The 19,835-nt window shown below is 39.1% G+C and overlaps 1 protein-coding gene across 12 annotated transcripts in view; it reads left to right on the top strand.

Annotated features, from left to right (window-relative positions):
* Positions 1–8,497, top strand: part of GAB1 (GRB2 associated binding protein 1) — a 101,776-nt gene extending 93,279 nt beyond the window's left edge. For 6 of the 12 annotated variants that reach the window (XM_062637277.1, XM_062637273.1, XM_062637275.1 and 3 more), the window contains 5 exons: positions 496–585; positions 2,799–2,892; positions 3,251–3,374; positions 6,223–6,345; positions 6,587–8,497. In XM_062637277.1, the coding sequence (XP_062493261.1) occupies positions 496–585; positions 2,799–2,892; positions 3,251–3,374; positions 6,223–6,345; positions 6,587–6,745 (590 nt within the window). In that variant the 3' untranslated portion in view covers positions 6,746–8,497. Of the gene's footprint in view, positions 1–495; positions 586–2,798; positions 2,893–3,250; positions 3,375–5,560; positions 5,637–6,222; positions 6,346–6,586 lie in introns of those variants that run through there. The other 6 variants (XM_062637276.1, XM_062637279.1, XR_009968223.1 and 3 more) reach the window with 5 other exon arrangements.
* The last annotated feature ends 11,338 nt before the right edge of the window (positions 8,498–19,835 follow it).

A 19,835-nucleotide genomic window follows, 5' to 3' on the forward strand; every position in this document is an offset into this window, starting at 1 on the left:
TCTTGGGGCTTCTCAAATGGGAAATGCATGGTGGACAGAAGATGCCCCAAGAGTATCACTATTTCCAAACTAATACTGTGACTAAAGAGGATTTAATTTATTTGAGGGTACCTCAAGTTGCATCTGAAACGTGACTGTTCCCGTCATGCTAGGTATTCTTAAAATATGATTATTTTTTTTTATGTAATGCAAGTTGAAACTATGTAATAGTAATAATCAGTTATGATATTTGTAGACACACTTTTTAGCTTTTTTGCATACCTTTTATGCTTGCCTCCAACAATTTACTTTCTTGCAGTGTTTTCTTTGTTTCTGGTTTGGTGCTTAAGCCCTCAGTGTGAGACCTAGCTCTAAACTGTAAAACTCTCCTTCAGCAGCTTGCTTATGCTTGTGGCATTAACCTTTTCTGCAGGGGGTTGTGCTGTTTATTTACAAAATTCAATTTTCCATTTACAAACAGAATATTATTAAGAGAGTCTTCTTTTTACCAATTAGGTCAAAGTCCTAAAATTTTAAGACCTAAACCACATGGTTTAGAGCGAACTGATTCACAAACCATAGGTGACTTTACTACAAGAAGAAAGGGTATGTACTTTAGCACTGTATGTATATGGAGCTTTATAAAAATAAGTAAAACAAAAATTAAGAAAATTGTTATTCTAGAATAACTTTAACTCTCGTATAGTCTTTATTTTTTACTTCTGTTGTAATCTAAGATCATGGATGCATTTTCCTTACCAAGCAAAAATGTTTCCTATATAAGAAATTATAGTCTTTCTGGCTTGGACATCACATGGAAACGTTTCATTGACACTAACATGGGTGTTCTGATCTTTTAAGTTATAGCTGTTCATATTTTGGATTTACTTTTGTCTCTTTATTTAGAAGCAAGTGTATGTGTGACTTACCTGTAAGTTGCTTGAAATAACTTTTGTTAGGCAATAACCTGAAAACACAGTTTACTTGGGTCTCTTGCTGTTGGGCAAACACTGAAATAAAGGAAAATATTGATCCTCTAAGCATTTACTAGTAGAGAGATTTATTTATGCATCTTAATGAGCATTGCAATTATCACCTTTGGTAAAGCCCATCAGACTAAGTTGGTGCCTTATATAGTCACAAGATGTAGAGGAGATTACAAATAATGGTAAAAATCTCACAGATGTGTCACTGGTCATAACCTTTGGTTGCTAAAGCCCATTGCAACTGGATGAAATATTTCTCCCGTTTGCAGTGGGCTTTGGACAAAGTCCTCGCTATTTCTTCTGGAGCAGTACCTTGCCTCCTGTTTATACCTGGCCAGGTAGTCTTAGGCCTTTACAGAGGACTTGAGCCAAGCTGATCATTTTTGTGTCACTCATGCTTTAATATCATCTTTCCTACATCAAGTTCAGTTCTGCCACTCTTATATGATACCTTATATCGTGAGATAGATGAGTTGTAGTTCTTCTGAGTCTGTGGTGACAGCTTTTTATTAGCAAGTAAGTTAAAGTGGCAGAATTGCTGGAGTAGGCTTGATGTGCTTTGAGTGTGTAATTGTGACTTCTTAACAGAGAAAAGGAGAAAACTCTAAGGCATAAAGACTGATACTTATCCAGAAAACTTGAATGAGGAGTCCTTATGTTCAGTATATGATAACTGACTTTTTAATAAACTCATTCTTGAAGAGTGAATATAATGAAAGTATGAGTACAGTTCTGTTTTTTCCCTGTGAGACAACCACACTGATTAAGCAACTGATTTCTCTCAGTTCCTCATGTGGTCACTTCTGACAGCTGTTACGCCACATGAACTACATGCCTGACATTTGATCTTAGTAAATCTGCTGATAAAAACTGATGGGGGGGGGGGGGGGAAACGGGACGACAAGGAGAGGAAGGCACGTTATTATAATGACATTGCATTTTATTTTCTAAAAACAGTTGTAGGGAGGATGAGGTTGAGATTCAAATTGTGACATCAGTTTGTGTGATTTTTTTATATGATTTTGATTTTTTTATTTTTTTTTCCCTCATAAGAAATTTAATACTTCCCCCCCCCCAAAATTTAAGAGGGGTGAAACATACAAGCTGCAGGGGGGATAATGCGTTTCTCACTAATACTCTATTCTTAAGTACTCTATTGGTGGTTCTGTTCTGAAAATGGAATTTAAAAGTGGCACCTCTTCTAGAATAATGTGAGCTGTCATGGGTGGCACAAACACACCACTTCTCTGATCAACTATTAATAAGTCCTGAAGCAAGCCAAGCACCTCTTGGAACTGAATCTTGGTTTTGGTTCACGTCTTTCTTTTGCAAACTTAATTTTAGCTGCAGATTTTGCCCACACTTCTTTGAGCAGTGAAACCTCATCAGAAAGGGCACATGCATGCAGTGAGGACAGAGACTGCATAATAATTGTTCCTGAGCCAAAAAAAAGTACCTAGACTTGGTTCTACTTAAATAGTCCATCAGCCCTATGGCAGTTCAACAAGTCATCATGGCAGAGTAAAGATAGAACATAATCCTGCCATTTTCAGAGTCTCTTTTCAAAACAGAATTACTACATATAAGTATGTCAAGAAAAAAATTTAAATTGTATGTGGGGGTTCTAATTATATTGCTCTTCAGTACCTGGAAAGATTAAAAATGGAAGTTAATCTGTCATGGCTTTCTGAGAGCTGAACAGTGTCTTCTTTTCCTAAATAGCATTTACTATTTAGAAAATAGTAATTTTTCTTCTTTATTTAGGCTTTGAAAAGTTATTAAACATATGTTTAAGAATGTACTGTGGTTTAAGATTGTCTGTTTCTTATGTAGCAAAACCAGCTCCTCTAGAAATAAAACCTCTGCCTGAATGGGAAGAACTACAAGCTCCAGTTAGATCTCCCATCACCAGAAGCTTTGCACGAGAGTAAGTTTCTTGGCTTTTCCTCATTTGGAGTAATTGTTTTCATTGACTAGAATGTTAATAAATGTGTGTACATCTGTATTATATTTTTGGCCTGTGTAATACAAATTGAGGTTTCCTTTGGAAGTGTGTGTATATATGTGTGTGTATATGTATATATGCTCACATGCATTGAAACAAAAATTGTCCATATGAATTTCTGTTTTGTAATATTAAATAAGGTGCTGTGTATAACCAAAGAATGTGATGCTCTAGTAAACTTGAATGAAAAATTCAGCTCTAATATGCTTATTTTTGTTGTTTACCAGGAGGTTTAAGATATTCAAGATGTATTGTTTGTAAAATAATTCCTGGTAATTAGCTCCTCCAGGTTTCCCATGTCTCCCAGACCGGATTCAGTTCATAGCACAACTTCCAGCAGTGACTCGCATGACAGTGAAGAGAATTATGTATCCATGAATCCAAATCAGTCCACTGAAGACCCAGTATGTAACATCTACATCTTAACTACTCTCTTCCTGTGCAGTCCTTATCTTTAAATCATGCAAACACAGATCCTTCTACTCAACATCACTCCCTTTATACTTCTAGATCAAAATAGTAATAAAATGTCTGTAGAAAAACTGTAGAGAAAAATCTTTTAATAAGATTTCACTGAAGAGGAGCACAATAATATATAAAGAGAATGGTTAGTGTACATATCTATTGTACAAAACAGTTCAGTGTATGACTTTTGTTCCTCTTCTTCTTTGTAATTGCTTGTCCTGGCCTATGCACCAGTTCAGTATTATGACATGAAGGGAAATACACTGTCTCAATATCTCTGAGACATGCTTAAAAGCCTTTATTAAAAGGACATCTTCCAAGAAATGTGGAAGGAACAGAGGGAAAAAGGGTCTATATTTGTTTTTTACTTTCTATAAAACCTGAGCAATATATACTTTTATTAGGCTTCTTTCAAAAAAGAGGATAGAAGGGTGGTTTTTTTTTGTATTGAATATCTGTATTCCCCTTTGTGGGAGAATTTTCTCAGACAATAAAGTTTCAGATATGTAAGTGAAGAGCTAGTTGCGAAAAGTTAATGATGTGTGCTGTTGGGTTGGGGGGGGGGGGGGTAGGAGAGAGAGAAGAACAAGCAATAATAGTATTTTAAATTGAGAGAGTAACAGTAGATCTAGACTTAAACTAAGGTGTGGTCCAGAAGACCCATAAAGCACTGGAGAAAAAATGGTACTTGAGTTCAGCTTTTTGTTCAGTATAGTCCAATGCATTCACCACTTTTTTAAGTCTTGGGCTCTTATTAGGGAATACAGCAGCATTTCTCATCTTTAAAGCATTATAAAAGACCCTCTTTGGGGAGGGCCTGCCTAGCACCTCTTTTGTTCTGTTCGTTTGTCTGCTGCCTTATATGGCATGTGCTAGCCTATTTCACTGCACCCTGGACTCTCCTCCTCTCGCAGTGCTGCTTGCTTCCCCATCCCCTGCTGCTCTGGATACCCTCCCTGTTCTCCTCCCGTCTCCCTCCTCTCCAGCTCACCACTGCTGCCTCTGGAATGCTGCCTTTTAGGGTCCCCCTGAGCAGCCCACTCCTGCTGACTCCTCTGTGGCAGCTCTGAGTCGGTGCAAGCTCAGGACCTTGCAGAGCATCCTGGCTGGTGCTTTGTATGATGTCCAACCTGCCAGCAATGCAGGCATGCTTTCAGGTGAAGTGTGTTTCAGCAGTGGGGAACTGATGATGTAAACTTAGACTCTCTCTTGCAAGGGGCATTGGTAAGTAACTGGGAACAGATGCAAAAAACATCCCATTTGACCCAAAAGTTTAGATTTGCCTGTGCCCCCAGTTCTCCCTGCAGCAGAATCAGAGTTCAAATTGGGGATTTCTGTTGATTCTTACAGTGCCATCTCAGGGGGTTAACTTCAGTGCCAAGGTGGTATAATTAATATCACAGCTCAGACAACCTGTCATTAATATCTTCTGTTTGCTTGCACCGTTCATTCTTTAAGGTCGTTCTACAGATTTCTTATCATTTTCATTTACGTATAAAGTTTCTGTTTTCTAATGCCTATGTTCTGCCTTGTATAATTTGTTTGAAATAACAGATTATTTTTTATTTTAAGAGTAATAGCTTTTTTTTTGTTATGCTGGAAACTTTGATACAGAACCTGATTTTGTATGTTAAATATGCAGAAATCTGGTTAGAGAATTTGGGCAACAAAAATGTTTGTGTTTGTCCTTGTTACCACTTGCAAATAAAAGAGTTGGATGATACAGATCTAATGAATAACTGTAATTTAAAAATCCCAGCCCATTAAGCTTTAACCCATAAAATATTTTGTTTCCTAGAGAACCCGAACATTTCCAGATATCTCAAGTCCTTTGTTTTAAAATGTGACAATTGCATAGATGCTTTAGAAATTTTTATTGGTTCCAACTGCATCTTAGAATGGAGGCCATACATTTGCATCTTCTGTCATCAGCTTTGAAGCATCTGGTTTGGACATGTCATACTTCTGTTTTATTTAATAAAATCAGCAATATTCTGCTTTTTTATTCTGCTTTTTCTTTCAAGTTGCTGTCAGCCTTGCCCTTCTGTCTTTCCTTCCTCCTTCCTCTTCATTTTTTGCTGACTGCTGCCCTCTGTCTTCCTTTTTTTTTTTCTTTATCTTTTAGAGAAGAGTCCTTCTATTGTACTGTTCCTATAACACCTGTTAAGAGGGAGGGATCAGGCTGGGAGAGGACAGAGGAGGTGAGGTTGTAAAAGTCTGGGCTAATTGAAATTTAGGTATATATAATGCAACTTCAGGCAGCCGTACACAAAAATTCCAAAGCTTTAATCTTTTGGTCTTACCAATTGACAGATACTTTCTGATTTTCAGCTTAATCGTGGTCTTTCAATTAAATGTAAAGGCTTCATTTGAAGTTTTGCCGCTATTTAACAGCAGTTTAAAGAAATAAAGAGTTTGTAATTAAGTAATGCTAAATTTGAGATGTAACAACTTCATTAAAAAAGAACAAAACACACTCCATTCTTATTTCATGATATCAAAAGGATGTTACGTGGAAGGCACAGATTGCTTTGGTGACAACCTTAAATTCTGGGGGGTTGGTTTGCGGGTTTTTCCCTCCTTTTGGCTTTCAATTCTGTCCCACTTTTGGCTTAAAATATATCCCTTTGTTATACAATGTCAGTGAAATTTGCATGGTTTCACTGGTTGCAAGACCTCTCAGTTCTTTAACCTTTACTATTTTGGCAGTTTATAATAAGCATGTTTGATACTGTGCACCATTAGCATGTACATTTGTAGCTGAAGTTATTTATATTATAATTTCAGAATTTGTTTGGAAGCAATAGTCTTGATGGAGGAAGTAGCCCTATGGTAAAACCTAAAGGAGATAAACAAGTAGAGTATTTAGATCTGGACCTAGATTCAGGAAAATCTACCCCACCTCGTAAGGTAAGCAAATCTTCAACTCTTGCATTTCTGCTATCAAGAGTTTAAAACTTCTTCACAGGGAGTTGCTGGGAAGGAGGGAACCTCCAGCAGGATCATCTTAACTAGTTTGTCAAGTAGTCAATCAGAGAGCCTGTGTTGGACCTTTTAGAGAAACGTGCTTGTTCTACATCTGTTTGGGACATCTACTCACTTCTATTGTTCATTTACTGTAACATGTTTTTTTCTCTCTTGCCTTTCCCAGAAAAAGAGCAGTGGTTCAGGCAGCAGCGTGGCAGATGAGAGAGTTGATTATGTTGTAGTCGACCAGCAGAAAACACTAGCACTGAAGAGCACAAGAGAAGCATGGACTGATGGGAGACAGTCTACAGAATCTGAAACACCTACGAAGAGCGTGAAATGAAAATACTGCTTTTTCTTCAAAGAACAGAAAGGAGTGAATTTTGAAGAATTACAGAACCACAGTGGCAGTGTTGTTCGACTTGTGTGGGACCTGATTCACTGGTGTGTGAATAGGTTCTTGACTGAATAGGATGGAAGCCAAAGGACACTTTGAATATATCAAAGGAATTTTAAGATCATAAATTGGCTCTGTGGTTTCTGGAAAAATGGCAACTTGTAAATAACATGTAAAATAGCATCACTTAGTTTTCAGAAAGCCTTTTGTTCTGTAGTTAACACATTTTTTGTAGTATTACTATGTTTATGCACTTTTTCAGTTACAATGTTGGTTCAGGTATTCCCAGTTAGTGTACCTTAATGCCTAATTCATCTGGAGAATTATTTTTTTTTCCCTTACACTACTATTCCTTGCAATTTTAGGTTAATTAAGCTACATGTAGATACAGAAATTAATATTTGAACTTCGTTTTAACAACTTGAAGTCGAATTTGCGGAAGTACTTTCACAATTGAATAATCTACTTGAAATGCCAAGAGACGACCGTTAGTTACGTACTTGTTTCTATTTAATACATGCAAGATTATTGGAAGCCTACAGGTTACCTTCCTAACAAAAATTGCTGTGAGTTAATAATAATGAACTGTACTGGGTTTAGACCTACAATCCTGGCTTATATGTTAGTTGTTAGCGGTGGAACTTCCATTGTATTTTATTAATGACAGTGTTCTGTGTTCAATAGGTGAAGATTCTGCAGGGTGGGATCTTACACTTTTAAAGACTGAATAATTAAATATCAAGTAAGCCTGCAAACCACTGATGGCATGCAGTAATATTGTGATCTCACACTTATTAACAAGAAATAACCTTTATATTATTTACAGAAGGTAGAGTATATAAATCAGGTACGTACCAAGCACTGTTGTGCTAATACACTGATCAGGTTTAGACAATGAGCTTTAGTTTTGTACTATTTAGAAGTTCTAATGTCAGTTTTCAGTTGAAGATTAATGGGACAGTTTGACATCGCTGTTTGTAGTACTAGCAAAATACTGTGATTTTTGAATTAGACATTAATTCAAATGGAAAAACTATGTTTTGACACCATAGTGCCCTTCTTATGATCTCTATTTTACTTTAATCTCCTGCTTGGCCTTATATTTAAATCCCTATGCAACTGATATTTTATATCTCTGTTTTTAAAATTAGATAATATACTTAAATGATCCCCTTGTAAACCACTTGTTCCTCTTTCCTGGTACAGGATTTTAAGCTCTGTATACTGTGATCCTTTATTTTACTATGCCAGTTCCAAATAATAATCTGCCTTGGTTTAGAAACACTTGTTTGTTATTTGGAAGAAGACAGAGGTCTTTGAATACATGAATGAGTTAGGTCTAGATAGAAAACTTACTAACACTATTATTTTTTATTTTATTTTTTTGTTTGTTTTTTACACAAACACCCTCAAGTAAGTGGTTGGTTTTATTTTCCTGCCCAGGTGTTTTATTTTGTCCAGATGATTTAAAAGTTGAGCATAGAGCTGTGTTGTTTTCTGGCATGTTGGCCTTTAGTACTGTGCCTGGTTGTTTCTCTCCCCTCACAGCCACAATCTACAGTATGTAAATTACCTTATTCTTAACAAAGGTTCTTTCTAAATTAGTAATATTCTGATGCTTTGAATGTTCATTTTAAGAAAGAAACTAAACACAATGCATTTTGAAGTGAATTTTAAATAAATCATGTTGTTCAGTTTTGATGTGTAAACTCTGTCCTGTGAAACACAAACCGACGTTAATGCATCTATGAAGGTGCCTGGACACTAACCACACTTTTCAAAATTATAGATTACTTCTTAGTACCTCTCAAAAAATATCTACAGCTAAAACAGTGTTCCTAATGAAAGTCCGATTTAAAACTGCACTGGACAGCTAAATAATCTGAATTCCCAGTCTTCTGGGAACCAGAAGAAGTAATGTGAGCCAGGGGCCTTGATGGCTCAATCAGAAGTAGCTCAAATCTGTAGAGATTCTGGAGTTGTAGCTCAGCTCTGCTTTGATGGTCTTCCTGTCCAATAACGAACTCTTCTTCAGTGATTCTACCATTGAAGCACCCATTAAGCATGGTGAGTAGTAGTAACTAATGTCATGACAGTTCTGTTTTAGGACACTGGCTTTATGCATGTTACCAGTGTAATGACAGCAGTGCCCTCCACTGCTGAGATGCCTGCAATTCATTAGCAGATGTGGTTAGATAATCACTTTGCTGTTTATTCTACATAATTGTTTTGGTGCTTGCCATTGAGAAGAAGCATCCATACTGTGGACTCCTGTGCTCATGTGTGCACCCATGGAGTAAAATAATCTTGGAATATTTCAAACTCGTGTTTCTTCACTCTCTCAAGCTTGATTACTGTTAGCCCTGTGTAACCTTCAGTTACTACCTTTGTGCGGACACTGTAGTTGATGGTTGGATGAGTGCTGGCGGGAGTGGTTTGTGAGCGATGTTTGTCAGGTGTCCTTTTTCAAACAGGTAAGTTCTTGTTTCACTAAAACAGAATGTTACCAGTATGTCAGTCTTGTCACAAACAAGAGTAATTTTTAACTGCAGATATATGTGTAATAAATCTTTTACAAATACACAAAATCTTGTTCACAAAAATCAAAAGAAAAACTTAGTTCCTTATTCACTCAGATGGATTCTAAAGATGGTTTGGTATCACCTCATGCCATAATTAGCATAACATGTTATCTGGTACCTGCTAATGGCCACACTTCCACACACTGTAGCTTCATGAAGTGCAGGTGTAAACACAGCTGTTCTGTTCTGCTAAGGATTTTTAAAGTGCCACTGAAAAGGATGAAAAGACAAAAATGTTATTGTTAAGTCTTTTTTACTTTATTGAGATTTGTAATGAGGCAAAAAAGAAATTAACAATCTGTCCACGTATGGCAGTTGTGACATACTGCCACACATAGTATGTACAGGCCTACTGCCGTCTTGCTGTTTTAATTAAGTAATTTAGAATACATTGCTCTCTGTAGCTAAATAGGGAGTGGTGGGCAGCTCTATAGCTTTCACACTGCACTAAGAGTTAAGCAAGATTTTTAGCACAATTAAATTTTAGCTTACTGTTACTAACTGCAGCAGGCAATCTATATAGAATCATAGAATAGTTAGGGTTGGAAACGACCTTAAGATCATCTAGTTCTAACCCCCCTGCCATGGGCAGGGACACCTCACACTAAACCATCTTACCCAAGGCTTTGTCCAGCCTGGCCTTGAACACTGCCAGGGGTGGAGCATTCTATGTATAGATATATATAAAATATAGATACAGTTGTCTTGCAAAACTGCTTTGGAAACTCAGCAGCCCTGGACACACCTTGTATTCCCTTCTTTACTATAGAGCTTTATGTCATAAAAAGCCAAAGGATATTTATTTGTTCAAGGAAAAGGTGTTGCCATACAACATCAGTGTGCAATTTTAGAAAGAAATAACATCCCTTAATCTGTTTGGATATTTCACACTTGTAGCTCTTAAGCTGAGCACTATCCACAAATGAATTTAAGTTTGGAGATTGTCCTCTCTATTTCTTGCAGCTGCTTCTGTTTGTCCAGCAGTTAGTGTAATCAGTGTTTCACAAAAGCCTGGTTGTAGATGGACCAAATACCAAGTTGTGAGGGGTTTGACTGGCTTTTTGTTCTATCTGAAGAAGTGTGAGTCTCAACCTCAGGAGGTGCAGATAGAGACAAAAGAGAAAAGGTGCTTGAGATGTATATGAACAATGTCTTCGACACTGAAAGTTTCCTAGTATATGTTTATGGTTCTTGATGTTAATTTTCAGTAACAAAAGTGGGAGAATAGCAGGTACTGCATGCATGACTAGTTGAAAGGCTTTTCCCATTGTCGTGGTTTAAACCCAGTCAGGTAACTCGTTCGCTCACTTCCCCCCCTTTCTTGCCCTCCCCGTGCTCTCGGAGGGACGGAGAGGAGAATCAAAAAGAATGCAACTCCCACGGGTTGAGATAAGAACAGTTTAGTAACTAAGGTATAACACAAATCACTACTGCTACCACCAATGATAATAATGATAAAGGAAATAACAAGGGAAGAGAATACATCATCTCACCACCAGCCGACCGATAACTAGCCCCCCAAGCCCGACCAAGCTCCGACCGATACCTCCTCCAACCCTGCCGTCTCCCAGCCCTTCCGGCTAACTCCCAGTTACATCCTGGGCATGACGTGCTGTGGTATGGAATACCTCTTTGGTCAGTTTGGGTCAGGTGTCCTGTCTCTGCTTCCTCCCAGCTTCCCCTCCTCCCTGGCAGAGCATGAGGCTCACAAAGTCCTTGGCCAAACCAAAACATCCTTGTTATCAGCTCCGTTCCCGAGCTGAAAGTCAAAACACAGCACTGCACCAGCTACCAAGAAGGGGAAAAATGACTGCTACTGCTGAACCCAGGACATTATCCACCCCTTATTCCATACCATTCACGTCATGCTCAGATCCCACATTTTCAATATACCATCACTCTTATCTCAGTGCACTCTTATCTTAGTGCATGGACCAGTCCCTATAAAGCTGCTGAGTCCATCTGGTCCATGATGTCAGGCTCCATCTCTTGTAACAGTCTTCCAGAGCAGGAGAGACTGTGTGCAGTGTTCACACTCGTGAATAACCTGGGCAATAGTGTCCATTGCTAAGTCCACCCCTTGATCATGAGTCCATCTCTGTGTTGCATCTCTGCTCTGATGGCCTGAAGTGCCATGGGCCCACCAGGCTTAAAATAATTCACTGTCCCCTTAAGCAGTTTCTGCAGCTTGTTGCCGGGGACTCCATACAGCTGCCTTCCATCTCCGATGCTTCCAAAGCACTGGAGGGGCCCAGTGAACTAGATACTTGCCCATACTGTCCCACACACCCTGCCACTCATCACTGTCTAGCTTTGGGGAAAATCTCTTGGTCCCCCCATATCGTCGTCTAACCCCAGACAAGACCCAAACCTGACTCTGCTTAACTTTTGAGATCAGACAAAATGGTTGCGGGTAGCACACAGTCTGTGTGTGTGCCAACATACTGATCCCCATCACAATCAGCAGGCAGGTCCCAAGGATACCCAAAGGCCATTCAAAACCTTCAGAACTCTCACACGATGCTGCTGTACTTGTCACTGGGGCTGGTGTAGCTGCTGCTGTCACTGGGGCTGGTGTAGCTGCTGTGCTTGCCGGCTCTCCCACCACCAGCTTCTCTTTTCCTGAGTCCAGCTCTTCCTCCTCTGCCTTGCTGGGAAATGCTGCGTGGTCTCCTGCATCCTCCTGGCGCTCGGCGGGCGGCTTCCTTTTAGAGGGCCAGGCCGGTGAAGAGCAGCCGGACAGCCAGGTACAAGTCCACGGCCACGTCCGTCCCGCCCTGCTGCTGGAGCCCGTCCGTATTACAAGCCATTGCCATAAAGCACAGTGAGACAAGAACCTTAGCCCAAGCCCCATACTTGATAAACACTATCACAGCAAATACCGGCTCTACGTAAGTTACAACATTCTGAAGCTGCGAGATCAAGCAAAACAACTCTGAGAGCCAATAAATCAGCATTGTGACGAGTGACTATTAATCCAGTCAAATCTGTCGTTATCTCAACCCTTCGTGCCCCACGTTGGGCGCCAAAAAGAACTGTCGTGGTTTAAACCCAGTCAGGTAACTCGTTCGCTCACTTCCCCCCCTTTCTTGCCCTCCCCCTGCTCTCGGAGGGACGGAGAGGAGAATCAAAAAGAATGCAACTCCCACGGGTTAAGATAAGAACAGTTTAGTAACTAAGGTATAACACAAATCACTACTGCTACCACCAATGATAATAATGATAAAGGAAATAACAAGGGAAGAGAATACATCATCTCACCACCAGCCGACCGATAACTAGCCCCCCAAGCCCGACCAAGCTCCGACCGATACCTCCTCCAACCCTGCCGTCTCCCAGCCCTTCCGGCTAACTCCCAGTTACATCCTGGGCATGACGTGCTGTGGTATGGAATACCTCTTTGGTCAGTTTGGGTCAGGTGTCCTGTCTCTGCTTCCTCCCAGCTTCCCCTCCTCCCTGGCAGAGCATGAGGCTCACAAAGTCCTTGGCCAAACCAAAACATCACTTGTTATCAGCTCCGTTCCCGAGCTGAAAGTCAAAACACAGCACTGCACCAGCTACCAAGAAGGGGAAAAATGACTGCTACTGCTGAACCCAGGACACCCATCTTGTTAGATAGAGACTATTCTCATGCCAATGGTTTTCTTTTTCAATGGTCTTTAAAATTTTCATGTTTTATTTGAAAGGGACAATCTTTGCTTCATCATCTTTGTAAGAAACAAATCAGCTGAAGTGTACAGTTTTGTACTCTGCAGTGTACACACATAACATCAGAAGCACTAAACATTTCGATAAATGCAAAATAAGTATCTTGCTGTGATGCCTAATTTAGTAAACCAGTAGAATTATTTTCCAGTTTCTAAACCACAAGGCATGGGCCACTGCTGTTTATTTTTGTGTTGAAGAACAAAAAGTAAATGTTAGAAAAATTTTTTAATTTTGAAATGGTTTAGTTTACTATGGTAAAAGAGAATAAGAAAAAAAACTACACATTTTAAAACGTAAAATACCAAGTTGAAATGAAGACTCTCAAAATTTTCTTGCAGTTACAAGGTCAGCATTTGTAGTAATCATTGTCATTCACTTTTGAAGATTCTTACGGGATCCATCATTGTCGCCAAGCCTTGTCCTGGTAGGTCTTACCTGCAATGAAACAATAAGAAAATGTCTCTCATCAATTTTCAGAGGCTAATCCTACTATTATGAGTTTATTAAATGCTGTTTGAGATTCTCTTTGGATGGTGCTAGGTGTTAGTGTGTGTATGTGGGGCTTGCACAGGATACCAAGACTTGATTGCACTTTGGGAGAGGGTGTGGAAGTCTTCTGAATGTACTTAAAAGGTGCAGTACAAAGTGGAACCAGAATAGACTGAACACTTTTAAGTACGAAATAAAATGCTTTTGATTTGGAAAAATAAAAGGCTTGCAGTAGGGCATCAACGTTTTATTCTAGCTTAGCTGTAGACATGGCAGGATTGCTGAACTGTTTTTGACCTAGGTGTAGTGTGCCCAGTGACTACCTAGTGACTACCTGTGTAATCTAACAGTGTCACTAACTAGATATCAAAGGAACAATACTTAAAGCTACAGGTAAAGTACAGATTTGTACTCTAAAACCCTATTTACAAAAAATATGTTGGTATCTGGAAAGCTAATCATTGATACTGAATGAGAGTAAATACAACTGGGCAGCTGAAAGTTTTCTTTACTACATTTTTAATCAGGTGGCCAGAATAGGAGAAAAGTACAGTTATGCATTATGTTTCCCAAATTCCTACCAGACTTTAAATTATGTAAGATTTTGTATTCTTATGCTTTTTTTCCAGGGAATATAGAGGAAGGAATCACTACTTGTTGCTCTGCACTTGTGCTGTGGAATTGCTTGTAAGCAGTACAGGCTTACTGAAATGTTTGTTTAGGATTCCCCCCCATCCCTGTTACTTGTTAGTGGTGAAGGATGCTGGCCTGGGAGCTTTGGAGATGCCTCAGACTAGCCTGCTGGAGTACCTCATTTTGTGTTTAGAGTTAATTGCATCAAAATTGTGATTCAACCCTCTGCTGAGGTTGATTTCATAATAATACATATCGATCATGATGTACATACTTAGGTTTGGTTGTTTTTTTTAATTAATCACAGTTGAGACCAGAATGTTGAAACAAACGGTATTCAGAGTGAGGCCCCATAATCTGTACTCAGGCATGGGGCAGCATTTTTAAAAAGCATTCAGTGTAACAGGGTTGCGAGTTCCACAAGCATGCAAATCCATTGTCTGATCTTCTGAGGAGCAGACTTTAATATTCAAGGCACTGGTGTATCCTGTTTAATTAAGTAAAAGTTCCAAGAACTTTTTCAGAATAATCTCATTTCTACTTAGGTACGTAACTATAAGTTTAGGATCTAAATTCTAAAAATACTCTGTGTTTTAATTTTTTTTTCCCCTGCATAAATGAAATGATGATCCTGAAGACATGTTTACCATTAGTTCTGTTCACTGACAGCTTATTAAAAAGGAAGGAGTAGACTTGGCCCTCGGAGAACTTTTGAAAATAAGTTAAAGGAGCTGACGAGGCCCAGGTTTTAGCCTCTGATCTGCCTTGCAGTGAGCTCCCTTCCCCTTGTTACATGATAGAGTGCAGCTACCCCTGATTTCAGTGCTCAGTTTAGAAGTGGGGACAGAAATTCTGTGGACAGTGTCAGAGGTGCCAGCAAGCTCTGGAAAAACGCTGTGCTTAAAAATTAGTTGGTGAGCCAGCCATTCAAGCTGCCCTGGGATACAGTCCCCTTGGAAGTGTTTGGCAAGAAGGTGAACAGGTGCTGGTTTATGGTCCAGTCTGGTCTTCAACCTGTTTTTGTGGAAGCTTATTCTGGACCTACTTTTTTGATAGTGCTTCTTGTAGTGTGTGACAGGGCACACAGATTCATTAACGGTTTCAACCGTTTTTTTGTCAAGGTGTACTTGCATAAAAGGGATAAATTTCCATTTGCTAGTTCTAAAATCTTCCTTTAGGTTCTCTTTTAGTAGGTGCATTGTATAGGAATTTGGAAACCTTAAATGAAGCAAGCAGTTGCAGTTCTGTAAACTGGGATGAAATTTTGCTTAAACAAAACAGAAAATAACCTCTCAGCCCTTTAAAAAAAACAAAAACAAACAAAATCCCCACAACTTTATTTCAACTGTATATTTAGTATTTTCTATTTATAAGTTACTATCTTCAGGTGAACCACAACGATGCTGACCTTTTCTCTTTCCTTCAAAAAGCATCCCCTCAGATCACTGTCAGTTATGCTGGCTGGGGATTTCTGCTCAGGGCTGCTGAAATAACTGTTTGGCTGACTCCCTTCTGGTCAGGTGCTTCTCTAAAACTATCGGTTCTGGGCACACAGTCTCAGATTTTTTTTCTTCTCTTAATAGTTTTTCTTTTCCCTGCATCATGACGATCTGAATAGAAGCTCTTATATTTTCCATAGGACACTTAGTTCTTTGGTGAAGTATTACTATGATTTCCTGTGTCTTTCTGGCTTTTTTTCCCCCCAAGTATTCTGTTTCATTAAAGGAGGTTTGAAAACTAATTTATAATAGCTGCTCTGTTTTTCATAAGTGAGCAGAAGTTTTCTTACCAAATAATCTCTGTTATTCAGAATAATCACTAATGCAGAAAGGAATTCAGATGATGATGATGTGTACAAACTGGTAACTCAAAAGAAGTGAATAATACACAATGTGTATTCATGTGTAATACCAAGGACTTGGAAAATGTGTGTCACAAAGCAAGCACAGTCTACAGCACATGTAAGAATACACTCTTTTTGCAAGAACAACTGTATTGGAAGCCCCTGTATGTCCTATGTATTCTGATCTATAGAATATAGATACAGAAAAGTAGGGGTAGATACTGCATTTTTTTCATAGGAAAAAAAACAACATATTACTGTGTTTTGGTTGAGCCTTGCAGTCACAGCAGCATGCAAATAAAACCTAAAAGCATTTTTTTTTTTTAATTATGGGTTTCTTCTCTGAAAGTGCTGCTTGTTAAAGAATCTCCAATCTGAAGATTTCTGTAACAAGTATCAGCAGTTGGCACTATATGGGGTACATTTTTTGCATGGGTAAATTTTATTGACCAAAAGGCTTGTTTTAAACTGGGCACAAGCAGAGTCTGACATGCTATCTGGATGTGTTGCTGTCACCAAATGTTCACTGGTTTGTGGTTATGCAAAAAATGAAAGATTTCTTGTCTTTGCATACCACTATTTTTGTAGACTGCTTTTTGAAGATAGACCTAAAACATGGTAGGCTTACAAATGCTCATTACAGTTTGCTAAAACACTGCAGGTGCTGTTTATTTTGTATGGAGTTGTAACTTTGCTAGAATGGTTACACTGTAATCTGAATGTCATCTCCACTGTACACAACATTTAAAGAGCACATGGATAGAAGTTTATACATTTATATGTGGTAAACTCTAAAATGTTTTGTTGCATTAATGAATCTACTGAAATTAACATATGGCATCTTTTGCATGTGTTGATTTTCTATGTGAGGTTTTTGTTTTGTAGTGAAAATCAATGATTCTCAATTATGATGAAGCTATACCTTTGCTGATGGGCACAGAATTTTTTTATTTTGGTTTGGTTTTTTGTTTGGTTTTTTGGTTGGTTTGTTTTTAACCGGGCATCGCATGATTTTGATGGCTGATTTGAGTCTGTGTGTATATATACCACCTGTTGCCTGCAGCATCATTAATCTTAAGACTGGAAGAAAAATGATGGTGACAGAAAAGAGATGGCTTTCAAGTAGGCCTGACGGTAATTCCCTTTGGATAGTCTAGCTCAATGTCAGCATTGTGAGGGGCTGACAGAAAAACTGTCAGTATCTAATTTCACTCTGTAGTATTTTACTTCTGTGTTTTAAGCTAAACTTTAAAGAACAACACAACCCCCCAAGATCTGAATGCAAACCAGGCTCTCTGCCCTCGTATCTTCTTGAGTCCAAATGACTGCCATATGTCTAATGGTGTGACCACAAACAACTCTATTTCATTCCTTCCGTTTCCCAAACTTTGGGAAGATTTATAGTGTTGATACATGTACAGCAATGCTTATTAGTGTGATTGCTGCGCAACTATGGTATCATTTAGAGTTGCTCTTACTTGCGGTGTTTCAATTTCTTGTTTAACAAGAAGTCATCTAAAGAATATTGAAGTTATGATTACACAACTGAGCAACAAAATTGAATTGAAAGACGTGTTGCCTGAGAGATTTGACAAAACTCTGTAATTAAACTGTTCTTTACTAACTTCATAAGCATGTTAATAATTAGTTGTTTCTACAACTTAGTACTGGCTGAGGGAGGATTTTTTTCCTTTTTGTGTATTTGACCATATGTTGTTGTTTAGCATATTAGTAACCTCTGTCATGATCTGCTTTATGCTGCTGATTGCTTTTAATTTAAGGTCTCCATATTTGGGCTCTATATGGACTGTTACGGTTTCGTGTGTTCGTGAACATGTTCATGTTAACTTGAAAAGTCCTTGTTCCTGTTTTGGCTGGGGTTTCTTATTTGGTTTTGGGAATTTGTTTGTTTGTTTGTTGGAGGGTTTTTTGTTGTTTCTTAGGTTTGGGTTTTTCTTGGCATAGTCATCTGCCCTGCTGTTAGGACTTTAAGAAATTTAAACCTTTAGTCTCACTTTCCACCTTTGACAAGATTTTTTTTTTTTTTTTTTTTACTACTATTATCATACCTGCCCCTGTCCTTGCTAGAAGTGTAACAGTTTGGGTTTTTTGCCTCTAGCTGAGCCTTATCGTCTGAGCACGGTGGAGATTTTGGTAACTTTCTGCTGTTCCATAGCATAGTTCTCTTCACTTGAAAATAGCTTGTCCAAAACTGACATAGGAGTTGTCTCCTAGTGATACTGCTTGCTTGCAGCGATACACGGTCCATGGCAACTTCAAGTGCTGGTTTTGGCTGGGATAGATTTAATTTTCTTCACAGTAGCTGGTATGGAACTATGTTTTGGATGAGTGCTGGAAACTGTGTTGGTAACACAGGGATATTTTTGTGACTGCTGAGCAGGGCTTACACAGGGTCAAGACCTTCTCAAACTACCCCAGTAGTGAGTAGGCTGGGGGTGGACACAAAGTTGGGAGGGGAGACATCCAGAACAGTTCACCCCCAACTGACCAAAGGGATATGTCAGACCATATAGCATCATGCGCAGCATATGAACTAGGGGGAAAAGTTGGCCAAGGATTAGTGAGATTTGAATGAAGGTGGTGGTTTCCTCCCTTCTTCCCTTATTGTCTCACCTTCTCCACTAAGCCATATCTTACCTGGCAATTTTATTCTGATTATAAAAGATGGTGTCAAGGTGCTGAATCATCCTCGCCTGTCTTCCAAAATTCCTGACTCCTTCCTGAGGAACTTTACCCCAGTTTTCTTCACCAGTAATCTCCCACATGTGGTTTTGTTTGAGTGAAGGGAAACAAGGGTGCAAAATGGGGGGAGAAGGAGGAGGGTGTAGTTTGCTTCCCACCTTCCCCTACACTCCACACCACACACACAGAACTGCATTATCTGAAGCAACTCCAGAAGAGGAGAGGGGGCAGAAGCCAAGGCAGAGCAGATCACAACCGGGCACAAGACTGCTGGAATAGTATAGGCAGCTAAATTAATGCAATCTAGTGTAATTTGTTGCTGCATATTTTTAAAAGTTAAAGCTGTCTCCCTGAATACAGAGAAGAGCCTTCAACAAAGCTCAGGGACTGTGTTTTCATGGATGATAAGAAACTGAAGTAGTGGGAAAATATGTCAGTAAATCTGTTACTAGTTGAGAAATCCTATTCTAGGAAAATGGAAATTTTTCTGGAAAGTTATTGTTCTGAGTAGTTTTGGCAGAAATGAAGTGACACAATCTTTTGGAAATGTCAAAGCTAATAATTATAATTTCAAAGAAATTTTAAAGAAAGTCAATTAAAAAAAAAAACCAAACCCCACAACCCCCACACTAATGGAATGAAGAGTTGTAATAACCATCATGGAGATGCTCTCCATTTAGCTGTACCTTCATGATTACAATAGTTAATCAGGGTGCTGGAGATGCAGCTTCACAAACCTGTGGAGTATACTTACTGGGTGCATCTACATTACCACCACTTCTGAATGCAGACATACCTAGAAATGTAACGTGCTCTGGTACTTGGTGGCTGGTAAGGTAAGTGGGGGGGATCAGTGAGGCTCACTCCCCTCCTTAGCAGAGGTAGTGCAGTTGTAGATATGCTCAGATGTGCTGAGGCTTCAAGTCAGGAGCAGGCACCACGCTTTATTCAGCAGGTCTATAAAACCCTGCAAATTTTGTCTGGCTCCTTCAACCAGGCAACATGAAGGAAGGTAACTTGAGTGGTCTGCTCTGGCTATCTTCAGGGTGAATATTCAAGTTCCACTCAAAATTCACTC

The sequence above is a fragment of the Pezoporus occidentalis genome, unplaced genomic scaffold, assembly GCF_034315485.1.
Source record: "Pezoporus occidentalis ecotype Australia unplaced genomic scaffold, CSIRO_AGI_Poc_V1 ctg51, whole genome shotgun sequence".
NCBI lineage: Eukaryota > Metazoa > Chordata > Aves > Psittaciformes > Psittacidae > Pezoporus > Pezoporus occidentalis.